This window comes from Rhineura floridana, chromosome 19 (assembly GCF_030035675.1).
Source record: "Rhineura floridana isolate rRhiFlo1 chromosome 19, rRhiFlo1.hap2, whole genome shotgun sequence".
In the NCBI taxonomy this organism is placed as follows: Eukaryota; Metazoa; Chordata; class Lepidosauria; order Squamata; family Rhineuridae; genus Rhineura; species Rhineura floridana.
Genome location: NC_084498.1, coordinates 5,091,824 through 5,107,613, shown reverse-complemented (window position 1 = coordinate 5,107,613; position 15,790 = coordinate 5,091,824). Strand labels below are relative to the sequence as shown.

The 15,790-nt window shown below is 48.7% G+C and overlaps 1 protein-coding gene across 4 annotated transcripts in view; it reads left to right on the top strand.

Annotated features, from left to right (window-relative positions):
• Positions 1-4,361: 4,361 nt before the first annotated feature.
• The window catches only part of SH2B3 (SH2B adaptor protein 3), a 76,845-nt gene continuing 65,416 nt past the window's right edge, over positions 4,362-15,790 (top strand). The window contains exon 1 of one of the 4 annotated variants that reach the window (XM_061602765.1): positions 4,362-4,941. Coding sequence is in view for 1 of the 4 variants with exons in the window: in XM_061602764.1 (XP_061458748.1) it covers positions 15,674-15,739 (66 nt within the window). In the remaining 3 variants the exon portion in view is untranslated. Of the gene's footprint in view, positions 4,942-9,827; positions 9,851-14,196; positions 14,387-15,616; positions 15,740-15,790 lie in introns of those variants that run through there. The other 3 variants (XM_061602767.1, XM_061602766.1, XM_061602764.1) reach the window with 3 other exon arrangements.

The following is a 15,790-nucleotide window of genomic DNA, read 5'->3' as shown; positions in this document are numbered from 1 at the left end:
TAAAACAGCTGGTATCATCATGCCGTTGTATAAATCTTATGGAAAGCAGCAAATCTGCAGTAGTACATACTGTACATTGTATATTTCAAATGTGATTGCAACATGAAGTGCGCCTTCAAAGAAAATGCTGTAACTGTTGGCCAAATAGAGGAGTTACAGTGCAATCCTATATGCTGTCTACTCAACAATAAGTCTCATTGAGTTTAATGGGGCTTACTCTCAAATAAGGGGATAGGATTACTGCAATCCTATCACCAATTTATTGGGAGTAAGCCCCAGCGAACTCAGTGAGAAGTACTTCTGAGTAGACATGTGCTGATACAAAACAAGCCTCCCCTCTGAAAAATGAAGTTTTGTAGGAGATACAGTAAATGGTTTTCTTTAGGGGTTTGGGGTGTTAATGGTTACTTTTTGTTTTTAAATAATTGTTTTATTATGTTCATAATGTTGAAAAGTTGTTTTTGGTTATTATATTTGTTATGTCACTGTTTTATTATTTTTTGTTATTAGGAAATTGTTTTTGCAATTGTTTTTGACATGTATTTTTGTTCACCTTGTTGTAAGCCGCCTTGAGCACAATTTTATGTGGAAAGGCGGCATACAAATAAAATGATGATGATGATGATGATGATAAATCTATGGTGCGGCCGCATTTGGAATACTGTGTACAGTTCTGGTCGCCTCATCTCAAAAAGGATATTATAGAGTTGGAAAAGGTTCAGAAGAGGGCAACCAGAATGATCAAGGGGATGGAGCAACTCCCTTACGAGGAAAGGTTGCAGCATTGGGGGCTTTTTAGTTTAGAGAAAAGGCGGGTCAGAGGAGACATGATAGAAGTGTATAAAATTATGCATGGCATTGAGGAAGTGGATAGAGAAAAGTTTTTCTCCCTCTCTCATAATACTAGAACTCGTGGACATTCAAAGAAGCTGAATGTTGGAAGATTCAGGACAGACAAAAGGAAGTACTTCTTTACTTAGCGCATAGTTAAACTATGGAATTTGCTCCCACAAGATGCAGTAATGGCCACCAGCTTGGATGGCTTTAAAAGAAGATTAGACAAATTCATGGAGGACAGGGCTATCAATGGCTACTAGCCATGATGGCTGTGCTCTGCCACCCTAGTCAGAGGCAGCATGCTTCTGAAAACCAGTTGCCGGAAGCCTCAGGAGGGGAGAGTGTTCTTGCACTCGGGTCCTGCTTGCGGGCTTTCCCCAGGCACCTGGTTGGCCACTGTGAGAACAGGATGCTGGACTAGATGGGCCACTGGCCTGATCCAGCAGGCTCTTCCTATGTTCTTATTGTTTTTTACCTGCAGAGGGCGCTGACTGCATATGAAGCCATAATAACACTGGGTTTTAGTCAGGCTAGGGGAAGATGATCATAATTTGATCTATCTACATTTCCAGTGCATTAACAGTTATAAACTCTTGTTAATATTCTGAGAGAGAGAGAGAGAGAGAGAGAGAGAGAGAGAGAGAGAGAGATGCTTAACTTAATGCATCATGCCAACAGTGACCCACACTCGCAAAAATCTATTTGCAATCAGAAATCACAAAATGTGCTGATTCTTTAATAAATAGCGTTGGATGTGGCCGGCCCTTTAAGCAGGGATGGCTGGTTCCTGCATCCCAGGAAATGACATTTACAGTCTGAGGCTGGGATCCAAAGAGCAACCTTTACAGCCTCCAAACCCTTGCTTGGGCCCAGGACCGGCCCTGCCGTTAGGCTGAGGGAGGTAGCAGCCGTCTCACCATTTACCCTCAGTCCCTTAAGTTAGCGTAAACTAGCCCTGCGGCCCTTGAGGACAGGGGAGGATATTGCCCCACTGCTAGCAAAGAGCTAACATTCAATTGCCAATATGGTTGGACCCTGGAATAAGGGGGTGCAAGCGCCCTCTTCACCTTGTCAGGTAGCAGGTATGCCTTGGACCGGCACTGCTTGGCTCCCATCAAACTTTTGTCCTTTTGAATTTGAATGAGACTGTTTCACAAAACAGCCACTTTTTAAACTCCTTTGCAAGGTGGCACAGGCAGGGGTGTCTGTGTGCAGTTGTGTGATTTTCAAGAAGAAATACCAACTCCAAAGCCTGCATAGCTATGGGAAACCTGGGGTGCTCATTATGGGATGGGTGCTGCTTAGCCATGCCGTGTCCACATGACATCATTGGCATCAAGGGAGGAAATCCAGCAAGTAAAACCACACACACATGCACCCTTGTTGTCAATAACCCATTTGTGGTATTTTAATGATCCATTTGCAAGTTAAGGCCCTGTCCGGAAGCACCCAACTTTTCACAGTTCTTTGGATCTCAGCTTTGAAAGGAAAGGCTAAACGATGTCTCAGGGAAAGGGATTCTTGCTGGTGGTGCCCAGCTTACCTTGGGAGACTCACCTGGAATATCTACTCAGGGCCTTTTCAGCATCAGGCTAAGATCTTATCCCATTTATGTTTTATAAACTCTTGTTAATATTCTTAGACAGAGAGAGAGGGAGGGAGATGCTTAACTCTTTTATGATGTGGAGTCTTTTGCTGGCTGTTTTTTATTTTTCCTTGTGTTCGTGAACTCCATTGAAAAACAATCAGTGGTGCTAGTTTTTCAGTGCTTGTGAATCATGGTAAGCCATATGCCTTTGACCAATTCTCTCCAGAGGTTTTTGACCTACAACCCCCATCAGCTCCAGTCTAAAACATCTGGAGGCAACACCAGGTTGGTAAAGACAGCCATAAACCTAAAAGCTTCCCAGAACAGCTGCATTTTGAGGCAAGCTTTGAAGGAACAAGAGAAATATGCTCCTAAAGGCCAGAACAGGACTTGTCTCCATGGGGCATCTGTCTGTCTAGAAAGCCTTTCAAGTATTGATTTATTGCCCGCGTCTCCTCTGCCTTTCTTGCCACTCTGGACCTCAAGGTGGCCTGTGCGGCCCTCACCCTCCTTTTATCATCTAGCTCAAGTGTGGGGAACCTGTGGCCTTCCAAATGTTGCTGGATGACTACTACCAGCATCCCTGGCCACCGGCCATGCTTGCTGGGGCTGAAGGGAGTTGTCCTTCAGCTACACCTGGAGGGCCACAGGTTTTCCCCTTCTAACCATTATACTCTGCTGCCACTCCAGTCAGATTTCTTGCAAAGGTCTCTCCCCTGTAGCCCCAGCTTGGGGAGGGCCCCCCCCATTCTGTGATAGTAGAGCACGCACACTGCCCTCCCTTCCTGCACATCTCCAGGTTGGAAAATAAGAACTGGTCTGCTCAGCTAGCAGATGTGGAAACCACCTCAGCTCCAGGCTTGGGCTGGGTGCTACCAGTCAGAGCCAGCAGCCCAGGCTGGTGGTGGGCTGGGTGCGCCAGTGGTGAGTCACCAGGACAGCCCTACAGCTGAATCAGGCCACGGGCGATGGAGGCATCTAGACCAGCATCTGTCCAGTAGAGTCAACCAGATGCCTCAAAAGGCAGACTCAAAGTAGATCCTGAGCACAATACCTGCTTGTGCTCCCCAGGAACTGGTTGGCAGAGGCACACACTGCATCCTTGGACACGGGAGGCAATATGGCCATCATGACTAGTAGCCATGTGAAAGCCTTCTCCTCTTACAATAATTTGTCTAAATCAAAAGCTGCCCAAGCTGGTTGCCATCCCCACATCTTCTGGTCAGAAATTCCACCGTTTAACTGTGTGCCATGCGAAGAACTTATTTTGGTTTGCAGGGGTGTGGTCATGAGGTCACAAGGGAGTCACAGACCCCCTTACTTTTGGGGGAGCAGGGTCCCAGCCAGGTCCCTACGTACGAGCCATTTGGTACAATGGGCGCATGTTAGCCACCGAGAAAAGTTCTTGTCCTTTCATGCTGGCTGAAGCCAAACAGAGTGAAAGGAGGTAAGCAGGCCACTGAGAAGACTCTTCTCAGTAGCTAACACATAGCCTCCCCTTTCAGGCGAATTGGCTCGGGGGACCTCTGCTGTTGTGGAGTGTGGCCTTGGGGATGACAACCAGGGCAAGGGAGGGAAGGGAAAGTGTAAAAGAGGGTGCATCTGTGAGGGGCCCTGGTGCGCCTCTCATGAAGGGACCCTGCCCTTCTGAATCTGCCACTAGGCGACTGTTGGGTCTGTCCTGAATTTCCCACCCTTCGGCTGCACTACACGAACCCTTGAGGCCTTCCCGGAAGAGAGAAGCCTCTCTTCGCTCTCCATTGTCCACCCCCCTCATAATCGTGCCGTCGACCGACCCCGCGTGCAAACCAGCTCGAGAGGCGCTTCAGGCCCGGGGGGTGGAAAAGGGACGCGGAGCAGCCCCTCCTCCTCTCCCCGCCCCGACACGAGGGCGCGCCTTTCCGCGGGAGGCGGGCGCGCGTCGTCTGGGGCGCGCTGCTTTCCAGGTTGCGCCGGTGCGGCCGCCTTCTGCTGTCGAGGGCTGAAACTCAAGGCAGAGTTTTTCCCCCTCCGTCCCTCCCTCGCGGCTCCTGGCCGCTCCGACTTCCTTTACCCGACGCGCAGAGCGCGCGCGAGAAACTTCTCCGAAAGGGAGCGCGCCCTCGAGCGGTGGCCAAGCCGCCCCGAAGGCTCGCCAAGCCGTCGCAGCCGCCTTCCCCGGTGGGACTGGAGGGCTCCGCCGGAGCGGGCCGCCCGGCTCTCCCGCGGCACCCAAAGGACGCTCCCGCGGGGCGGCTCCTTTCGCCCGCCGAGCTCCTGCCTTTGCACCAGCGCTGGAAGCGCGCTGGCAGCGGCCGCAGCGCCGGCTTCTTGGCGCTGTCTGCCTCCCGCGCTCGGGCGCCTCGAGGGGGCGATCGGAGAGGCTCCCCCGGCCCTCTCTCCGCCCTTTGACGGCTCCAGGCGGAGTTGGCGGCGGCTCCACGAGGCGGGCTCTCCTTCTCCGGCGAGCGCTGTCGGCGAAGGGGCAGGAAGGGACGCGCCATGGGCCAGAGGGAGAGCGCCGGCTTCTCGAGCAGGTAAGAAGAAGCGCTCTCCTGGCTTTCTACCCCGGAGCAAAACCCGGGGCACTTTACCTCGGGAAACTGCTTCGGAGTGAGTGCGAGAGGCAGATCCGTGGTAGTTTGTTGTGCTGCGGGTTGTGTGCTCCGGGGAAAACAACAGCCCCCCCCCTCTGCCCCAAGTCAGCCGCACTTTGTCTCTCTCTCTCTCTCTGTCTGCCTCCTGGTGGGGGGGGAGATCTGGTGCCCAACGTCGTGCGATTTTGCCCACCGCCGCAATGGTGGTGCCTGAGACCTCCCCCCATGAATCTGCCACCTCCAAGCAGGGGCCCCTCTCCCCACTGGCTGGAATGGGGTGAGTCCCGCACAGCAGGTGGCTGCTTTGGGTTGCCAACTTCCCTGACTGGGCCATGCTCTGCCTTCTAAATTAGCCAGCTGAAATAGATAGAACACAAACATGGAAACATTCTTCTTGTCTTTCTCTCCTTTTTAGGGTAATCTTTGCTAGATTTTTGCCTATTAGAGCCAAAAAGCTGGCATCTCATCTCTCTGTGTGTGCCTGTTCGAGAGAGAAAAATCTTACAAGGGTGCAGACTTGGTCGTTGTGAAGTACTGGGGGGAGGGTGGGCCTCCTGTTAGAATTTTTTTTTAAAAAAAAGTTAGGCTATAAATGCATTAGAATAAATTAATAAAACCAATAAATTCACATGCACTCCCAGCAGCTTGGGAACTTAGCAATCGGCATAGTTTCAGCCTGTCAAATGGGAGTGTCCAGTTCCTTCATATATGTCCCCCCCCCTTTTGGTTCTGGACACAATCAAGAACACACAGCCTCAGCTCTTCCCTTCCCCACCCTAAACAAGGTTGCAGCAACTCTTCCTCTTAAACTTTAAAAAAAGTAAAGCTGAGATTGTCAGGCTCCTTTTTTTAATATACCAAATGCTAATTTCTGTGCTTTTGTGGAATAAATGCAGCTGTTAGTTTACGTTTGAAACATCTTTGAAAAAGACCGGAGCTTCCTTTATCAGTTATTTTCTCTGTTTTGTTTTGTTTTCTCTCTGGTTTAATCATATGTCTTTTACGCTTCAAAACATGTGTAATATCTTGAGAGAGGGGCATCCCCTTCAATCCACTGAGAGGTTCTTGAAAGTCTATGTTTTGAACGTTCGTGAAAAAATGTGTTTGGCTTTGGCCAGCTCTTGACTGCTGATCTGAAGAAGGGCAATGCCATTGCTGTGCCTGTTAGGGCTGCATAAGGGTGGGTGAACTTTGCATGCATGGTCCCACACAGATGGGATAAGCTGCATCTGCTGAAATGTGATCCCCCCTTTAAAAGTCCTCCTGAACCTTCATCATGATTTTATTGTGAATTTTTCCTAATGTACACATTTTGTATGCAATTTTGCCTATTTTTACCCAAAGGAATTTTCTGTAATGTAAAGCATTTTTAATGTTATTTCACTACTATGCATTTTTTTTGCACACTTTCCCCTAATATATGCATTTTTGGATACCTTACACGGTTGGAGAACTGCATTGCAAAATTCAGAGAGAGAAGTGTGAATTTCGAAAGGTACCCACGGTTTGGTTTCCATATTGGTTTGGGAAGTGCTAATTAGGGAGGCTGGACTGAATTTCTCAACCTACCCCCACCCCAATTTGATTCTACACACAGCCCTTCAAAGTACAGGAGCTCTTTCTTGTGCTTTGCGTCTCTCCCTCCTGCACTGGTCCCTTCTCTTGTTTAATCTCTGCCTTTTCAGTTGCCGTGCAAATGCACTCTTTGCTAGACGTTGCAGTGGATGGAGCTGTCTATTAGAAAAAAACCCATCACACACATGCAAACATTTGATTCTTGTTAACCCTTTAAAAAAACAACTAAAAAGCATGGAGGAAACCATCAGTGGAACTGCACTGCCCAGACCAGTTGTGCTCCAGGTCCCTTGTCTGAATGTGTTTCCTGTTATGTTCCTGTCCATCACCTTTGCTGTTCCAGCACTGACCCACCCCTGCCCCTGTGGCCACGCAAAGGCCTCCTGCACCCTGACACAGCTCCGCCCATTTTCCCTCACTGCCCTTTAGGCCAGGAGTTCCCTACCAGAATATGTATTTTATTTTAATGTCATTCAAAGTTTTGCATCCCACCCTGTAGATGCATTGGTGCTGCTCTGAGGGCTTTCAGCCATCCCATCAGATCCAGACCTCTTGGCTGCCTGAGGCTCAGCGAGAGGTGACAAGAAGCGGGGCCTTTGGGGTGGTGCCCCCTGCCCAACTTTGGGAGAAGTCCTGCCACTGTATATCTTTAGGCACCTGCTTAAAATCTGGTAATTTCAGAAGGGATTTCATTTTTATTTAATTTAAATGATTTCTCTTCTGTGGATATGCCAAAGCTCTTCTCCTTTTGGTCTTCTCACGGACTGCTTGTACCTTCGTAGCAACACAGGAAACTGCTTCATACTGAGTCAGATCACCTGTCGGCCTATAGCTCAGTCTTGTTTACACTGTGTGATGGTGGATCTCTAGGATTCCCAACCATGGACATTCCCAGCCCTACCTGGAGGCACCAGGGATTGAATACAAGGCCGATGCTCTCTCACTGAGCCACGACCCGTCCTTTCGATAGCTGGGTTTTATTATTAAGGTAGTCTAATAGATTTTGCAGTTGTGCTCTAATATGGTTTGATATTTTATTGCTGTAAGCCAAAATGAGTTCCCCCCCTTTTTTTTTTTTGGAAAAAGGTTGGATATAAGTTGTTTGTTTTTGAAACCCATAATAAAACAAAGCAGTTTCTTGGGGGAAAAACCAGTCTCAGCAGATGTAAAAATGCAACACCATCTCTTTCGCTGTTTGGCTTCAAAACTCACCTTTACCACAAACCCTTTAATTTGACCCCTTTATCCTTTCTGCAAATGAAACTTTCTTTTCAGCTGATTTTCACCTGGCCATCATCCTCAAGTCTTGGCCCAGGTTACAATATTTTAAAACAAGTCTGAAGTAGGCAACTGCATTTGCTCATCTCGCTTCTCGCTCTCTTCCTGCTGTTGACATTTATACGCTCCTGGGAGAAGCGCTCTCTCTCTCTTGCTTATGTTACTTTCCTTTTTATTTTTATTTTCAATTCATTTAGGATGTTTGGTCCTTCCCGTCCTAGTCTAACTAAGGAGCACAGTCTAGAGCTGGCAACACCCCGTTTGTGCTGTGGGTTCCCAGGGGCTCAACAACCAGCTGGCTGTCCCCTGCTGGGGATTTGGGGACATAATGACATCCTGTGATTGACAGGTGGGTTGTTCCGCCCGCCTGTCAAATTTGGGCCTCAAGGCTGGGGGTGGATAAAGACCTGGCCTGCGGAGCCAAGAAAGTTCCTCACTGCTTTTTTAACCACTGCACCGCGTGGCACCACTGTGTAAAACAAATGAACTTCTGCCTAAACATGGAAAGCGTGGCTTTGCTAGGGGAAAGCTCTGCTTCCTGCTGTGCAGACAGGATGCCTGAGTAAGCACTGCTGCTTCAGCCACTTCAGTGCAGCCCCGTTTTGGAGTCCCTCTGTCTCTCCCCCCCCCCCAAGAAATTATCTTGCGACAGCTCCTCTGTTGCTCTGCAGGCGACGGCTTTGTACGGTTTGCAGAGGTAACAAGGGACTGTGGCAACCTGAGGTCAGGATTAGCTGTCAAGGAAACTGGAGAGGAGGCCTTGAGATGGGTTGGCGCACGGAGGGAGCGCCATCAGCGGCACAGTATTGGAGAATCGGGGGAGGAAAAGAACGTAAAGCTGCCTTCCCCAAGCTGGGGTTGATGGGAGCTGCAGCACAAAACATCTCGAGGGCACCAGGTTGGAGAAGGCTGCTTTGAAGGAAGCCTGTAGCCTGTATAGGGTGTTGCTGCTGCGCCACACGGTGTGGTGTTAACCAGTAGCTTAGAGGGCTTTAAAAGGAGATGAGACAACACATGGAGGAGGAGAGGTCTCTCCCCAGGTACTGGGCATATTTGCTGTATGGAGCCTCCAGGTTCAGAGGCAGTCTACCTGTGAATGCTAGTTGCTCAAGGGCCAGCAGTTAGGGAGGGCTGCTGCCTGCTTGCCAGCTTCCCAGAGGCATTGGATCGTCTGCAGGGATGCAGACCTTTTGGTTTCATGCAGCAGCAGGGCTCTTTTCATGCTGTTGTGAGCCAGGCGGTGTATATCTCAGGAGCATATGAAGAGCCTTGCTGGATCAGTCCGCCAGGGGCCCATCTAGTCCAGGATCCTGTTTTCCACAGAGGCCAGCCACTACCAGGGCATGAGCGCAGTAGCGCTTCTGTTTTGTTCCCCGGCAAGCAGAGGAGTTCTGTCAATATTGGTTCTCTGAGTTTCTCCTTTTCCCAGTCTTAAATTCAGTCCTCCCCATTTCTGCAGCAATTTGTATTTTTTTTTTTACAAAAAAAACAAAAACCCTCATGAAAATTCTCCAGCATTTTGGTGCAAATTTCTCCTAACGAACAAAGTTTTGTGGACACTTTTGACTAATGTGCCCATTGACTAATTCTCGTCCTATAATGCATTTTTGTATGTTGCTTTCACTCACATACGCATTTTAATGCACACTTATGCATTAACATGCATTTTCGGAAGCACTGTTTGCTTGGTGAACTGCATTGCAAAATCCAGATAAGTGCGTATGTTGAAGGACGGCTGTCTTTTGGTTCTCAGATTGTTTTGGAAAGTGCAAATTTGATATATTCCTTCAAATGTGAACTGAATTGAAATTGCGGAGTTTGCTATCAAAGCTGGGAGGTTCAGCCTCTTTTTCCTCCACCCACCCTCTGCCTGATGGAGAAGCCGTCAGGGATTCTGATGGGGGTGGGTGGGTCTCTGGGGTTGTGCATTCCAGGTCCTCCGTCGCTGGCTTCAAACTTCACCCATGTGCTTGTGGGGCAGGCATGCCAGGAAACCGTAAGTGTGTGTGCGTTGAGCTAGTCTTGCGGGGAGAGCTGTAGTGGGGCTCAGCCATTCCCCTCGCAAACATCACTAGTTTTGGTGTGATTGAAAATGGTTAAAGTGTTTTTCTTTTTAAACAACCTATGCTGTTGATTTGGTTTTGGGAAAAGTAGAGCAGCCTCTCTGGGTAACCCTTGAGGATGGTTTCTGATTTTGGTGCTGGGGGGCTTTGAAGCGGGCCTTTCCCCCAGTTTTTTTTTCTTTCAATGCTAGTCATATGAGAGGGGAGCAGAGTGTGTTTCTCAAAGGCTTATTTGTGTAGAACGGCCTCTTCCACTGGTTGCTGGTGAAAGGGAAAGGTGCCCCCCCCCGGCCAAGGAGCTGATGCCATGTCTGGATGCCATCCAGGAGGATCCTCTGTGCAGGATTTGCCTCGCCTGTAAATCTTTTTAATGTTTTAGAGCCTCTTGTTGTGACTTGCTCATATCATGTGCTGGGGAAATTAAGGCTTATTTATCTATTTATTTTGCTTCTTAAATTTATAGACTATATATATATGTACATGATTCTACCCTTCCCGTTTTATGCTCACAGCAACCCTGTGAGGTAGGCTTGGCAGAGAGAGACAGTGACTGGCCCAAGGTCTGCCAGTGAGCTTCATGGCTGAGTAGGGGATTTGAACCCTGGTCTCCCAGATCCTAGCGTGACACTCTAACCACTGCACCAAAACTGGCTCTGTACCACCGTCTGGCTACAGAGGCCATTGCTCGGTTATTCCAGAAGTCTGTAATAATAAGTCCAAAGCCAGGACTTCTGTCTCCAAGTCCAATGTGCCTACCTATGACTGCTAGATGGAACCTCCATAGCCCAAAGCAGTATACCTCTGACTGTCAAATGCCGGAAATAAACAACGGGGAAAAGCTGTTGCCTTCATGACTGACCCACAACCTTCTAGGAGGCACTTGGCTGGCTGCTGTTAAAAACAGATTGCTGGACTAAAATAATGGAAACCTAGAATGATAGAGTTGGGAGGGATCACCAAGGGCTATCTAGTCCAGCCACCTGCTCAATGCAGAGCGCAACTACAGCATCCTCGAGAGGTGTGACTCTCCAGCCTCTGCTTAAAAACCTCTACGGAAGAAGGGTCCATCGCCTTCCAAGGCAGTCTGTTGTTCTGAAGTCCTCAGTCTTTGGTCTAAGTCAGGGGTTCCCAAACGGTGGTCTGCAGCCCACCAGTGATCCACGAGCTTCATTCAGGTGCTCTGCGGCATGTCTGGATTTGTGATTGAAGACAGCACAGCCATTCATACGGATTTTTAATTGGATTTTGATTGCTTCTTTTCTTTCTTATATTTTATTGTATTACAATTTGAATTATATGGAATACAACAAAATATAACATGTAAGAGTAATTACAAAAATCAGCTTACAATTAAAAATCCATACAGCATCTAGCACAGCACTTTGTGATAGCTCCAACAGGCAGAAAAATCATTAGGTGGTCTGCCAAGATCAAGTGGGCCATCAGGGGGGGAAAGCTTCAGAATCACTGTTCTAAATCTTTCTGTTCTTTCTGGCTTGGCTCCTACCCTCTGGAGCGACAGAAGACAAATGTGCTCCATCCTCTATCCGGCAGCCCTTCATGCGTTTCTCTTCCATCACCTTGTCATCCTCACCATCTTTGTTGCCTCTCTCCTGCTACGGCACATTCACTTTTGTCGATACTTCTCTAGCTGTGGTGCTCAGAACTCTCAGAGGTGCTCTTAGAATGCTTGGATACAAGCTTGCCCCTTTTAAATACGCTGACATATGTCAGGGAGCATATGTGCAAACGTTTGAGTTGCATAAAAGTTGCAGGAGACGGAAAACTAGATCCACGCTGGGATGCTTTAGGGGTGAGAGATTTAGGGTTGCCAGGTTCATGGCCTGAGACTGATCCTGTATCTTTAGGAGAAGAGAAAGTCAGCCAAGTGCAGGTGTTCTTGCAACCCTGTAATGGGAAAAACCACAAGGTGGAATTCTCCCTTCCCCCTGCACAACTTTTAAAGATACAGAAGACCTCCATTACAGTGTTGCAAGAACACCTGCGCTTGGCTGACTTTCTCTTCTCCTAAAGATACAGGATCAGTCTCAGGCCCTGAACCTGGCAACCCTAGAAAGATTGTAATTTGCCACCTCCCTGGAAACTGCCTGATTCCCAGGTCAGATTATTTGACCACCTAGGTAACTAACCTGTGGCTGTTCAGATGCTGTTAGACTCCAGCAGCCATCATCTGTGACCTTTGGCCTTGCTGGCTGGGGCTGATGGGAGATGGAATCCAGCAACACCTGGAAGGAACCAGGTTCCTCACCTCTGGTCTACTCTGATTGACGATGGTTCTCCAAGGTTTTCAGCAGAGAAGGATGTTTCCCATAATGGATTACTTGATCTTTTAAAGTGGACATTACTGGGGTTGATGATCCTGGCCCCTTTAGAGTGCCAATTGCATGTGCTTTGACTTATCTCCTGTAAGAGAATTAATGTGAATGGTCTTCGATCATCCTGTTTATGGATTCTGAGCATCAGTTGTTTATTTGAATTCTCCTGACTGAAATGTGCTCTTATCAGCAAACAGTACCGGGGTCTGTGTATATTCTTATAAACAAGAATGATTGCTAAACAGCAGTGTATCTGGTTAGGTTTTTCTCCTTTAGACTAGTGGTGTGTGCTTTAATAAGTTAGTTGGTGCAATTACTGAATTTATGACAGCTTGAATTCTTTTAATGCAGGTTTTTCTTCAAAAAAATGTATTAGAAAATAACTGGAGGCAATTGTTAATTTATTCCTTTGGTGGTCCAAACAGTGCCTTTGCTTGAGCAAAGGGAGGAAACTGGTCTGGTGCAGAGATGTAACCTTTGACCGTGGTTAGTGCTAACTGTGGATTGCTGCTTAGGCAACTACGGTTTCGCCTGCCGAAGGTAAGCCCTGCCCTCTGAAAGAAATGTTGAAGGAAACCCAAGTGAGATCTCTTGTTTGTAAGCAGAGAGGCTGGGGAAGCCACCTTGGCCATGGTTTGTATGATGTAAATGTAACACTTAACCCTGGTTAAATGTGCTGCCTATACTGGGCTTTAATATTCCTTTTCAAAGGCTGTTTAGTGTTGCTGAGAATAGTGAACAGACTATGCAAGTATTTGGGGACTCTGCCAAAATTAACAGGCTAGCGTTAAAAATTCTAAAATCTTGGTTGTATAACGCCTGCAGACTGGGAGACTGGAACAGGCATACTTCACATATCACCAGTGATAGTGCCTCCTCTCCAAATTTAATGCAAGTGATGACAAACAGAGTTCTTGTTTGTTAGCAGCAAGATGTCTTTCTAATACACAGGCATGCACGCACACACACGTTATTTCGCCCTTAGGACAGCCTATCACCATCCTGTCAGATATTTTGCAACACACTTTTTTGGGGGCAGGATCCACATTTATTTTTACAACCTGTTGGTTGAAAGCCAGCTAAACTTCCCAGCAAAAGAATCCTGGAAGTGGTTGTTTTAATGCCCAGAATGGTTGCGGTCTGGGGAACGCCTGGTGTTTCTCAGAACCTTATCAGGGGTTCTTCAGGTAGATGAGGAACGATGGGCCTGTTGTGTTTTGAGCTCCATGTGGACCCGGGGGGCTGTACCAGCAGGTGCCCCCTTGTTTCACACAGAGCAATGGCAAAGTGCACCAGGCCTAGCCAGGGAGCACTGAGCGGGTGCCCAGAATCCTTCCCAATGCCCAAGAACTCTGTGGCAAACCCATGTTTGGGGAAAGGGTTCCCTTGGTGTGGAAAGTTTGAAGAAACACTGGGTTATTATCACAGGCAGGCAACCATTTTATTTTGTCCTATATATTATTCCTCTGTTTAGTTTTCTTTTCCTTTCTGCTTTGCTTGTCTTCCTCCTCTCTCTCTCTCCCTCCCCTCCCACGTTCATTCTTCCTTTCCCCTTTCTCCTCTTTTTCTCTCCAAAGATTGCTGTGGCACTGCTGCTGATGCCACCCATTTTAGGTCAGGTTGCAGGATTCTGTTATGGCTCGTTCTCCTCCTTTTGAAAGCTTGGAAGAGTGCAGCTGTTTCATGTGCTCTGGTGGTGCTCTTTGATGTGCCCAGAGAGGAGTCCTCCTCCTCCTCCTCAACTACTCCTCCACCGCCTCGAATCTCCCTTCGCTTCAGGAGTTATAGAATGAGCTGCCTTGCCTACATCTGAACGACTCTCCGTAAACTTCCCCAGTCTAAAACGGAGGAGAGGTTGGGAGTGGACTTCCTCCTATAGTGCTGGCGAGGAAAAGGCATTGTCTTTTGATTTTATTATTAAGCCGGCAGGAGGGGAAACTTCCATGCCGTTCTATTTTGCTGTGCGCGCCTGTGCCAGCGTCGGTGCACGTCAAAGCTGTCCCTTCCTGTGTGCTGCTGGGACCTCTGACCACGCAAGCGTGCACCTCTTTGCATGCGGAGCTGGCCTTCCCAAATGGACGGACCTCCCTGTTTGGCCAGCATGCCCCCAGATCCCAGCCCATCGCCCGTAAGGTATGGTCTGCCTGCCTTGTTCTCGAGAGGGTTTCTGTTCTTTCTCTCTTGTGCTGGAGCAAGGGGACCCTTCCTGAAAGTGCCCTTCCTGTTCTGTAACCTTTGGCTCAAGGATTTGCATCGCTAAGAGGGCATTATGAGTTGTATGGCTCAAATAGGATTCTGTTGTTATGACAAAATGGACTGCTGTCAAGTCGATTTTGACTTATGGCGACCCTATGACTAGAGTGTTCATGGTAAGCGGTATTCAGAGGTGGTTTACCATTGCCTTCCTCTGAGGCTGGGAGGCAGTGACTGGCCCAAGGTCACCCAGTGAGCTTCATGGCTGTGTGGGGATTCAAACCCTAGTCTCCCAGGTTGTAGTCCAACAGTCTAACCACTTCACCACACTGCCTCTTGTTGTTATGACAATCTTGGCCTAAAAATAAGAGTTTCTAGAAAGCGGTCCTTTCCAGGTGCTTAGATATATTTTTGTATTCTCAGTGGCAACATCCAAATGTGGCCCTTCTCCATTGGAAACGAGAACCGGTTTGGGGTGTGTGTGTCTGCTGCGGTGCTTGGGGATTTCTCCCATTTAAGTGTGATTGTTGGACCCCCCCCTTCCCCCCACCCCGACTCTCTCGTTTCTCGGTGACCCTTGAAAGGCCTGAGGTGAAGCAGGAGGCCTGCTGTGTGTGGAAGGAAGTGTGGGTGCTGAGTCATCTGCAGGCTGGTTGCACTGATAGACCTGGCAGGCTGGGGGCCCGCTCGGGGGGCAAGAGGCTCATGCGCCCATGGTGAGCCGCCGCCACACGGCCTTCTGGGTTCCAGCTCTGGAGCGGGTTTGTCACTCCTGGCGTCGCCTTCCTCCTCGGTTTCCAAATTCTGCCGGATTTTCTGGGCATGTTGGTTTACTCCACGTAGGATTAGACGCCAGAGTTGTGGCGTGACCTCTCCTGTGCCCTCTGGTCTCCCTGCCTATTCCTGGCGCTCCTTCCGACCAAGAGCATGTAAAGTCTGTGCCCTGTCCTGAGGCCCTGTGTAAGAATCCTCTCCGGCCCCCGCTATCTCCTTGCCTCCAACTCCTGGCCTGCTCTGCTTAAGTCTTGCTTTGCTCAGCTTGCTATCTATTTTGTCTTCCTGTTCTCCCGCCTCCCAGAAAAGACCCTCTGTTGCCACTCAGCCTTCCTCTCAGTAGCACAAAACTCTTCAGGTCCCAGGCTCCAGTGGGATGGCCGTCCTTCCAGCCAGACTCTCAGAAGCTGCACAGCTCAACATTTGGTGACTGGCCTTTCCCCCTCAGAAGCCATGAAATGGGGTCCGTACACAGCTGCCGGTTGTGAGTGTATGACAATGAAAGAAAGCTGGCATTTCGTAAGTCAGAGGTGCCGGGGAACCTCCTTCAGTCTGTGGGCTGCATTCCCT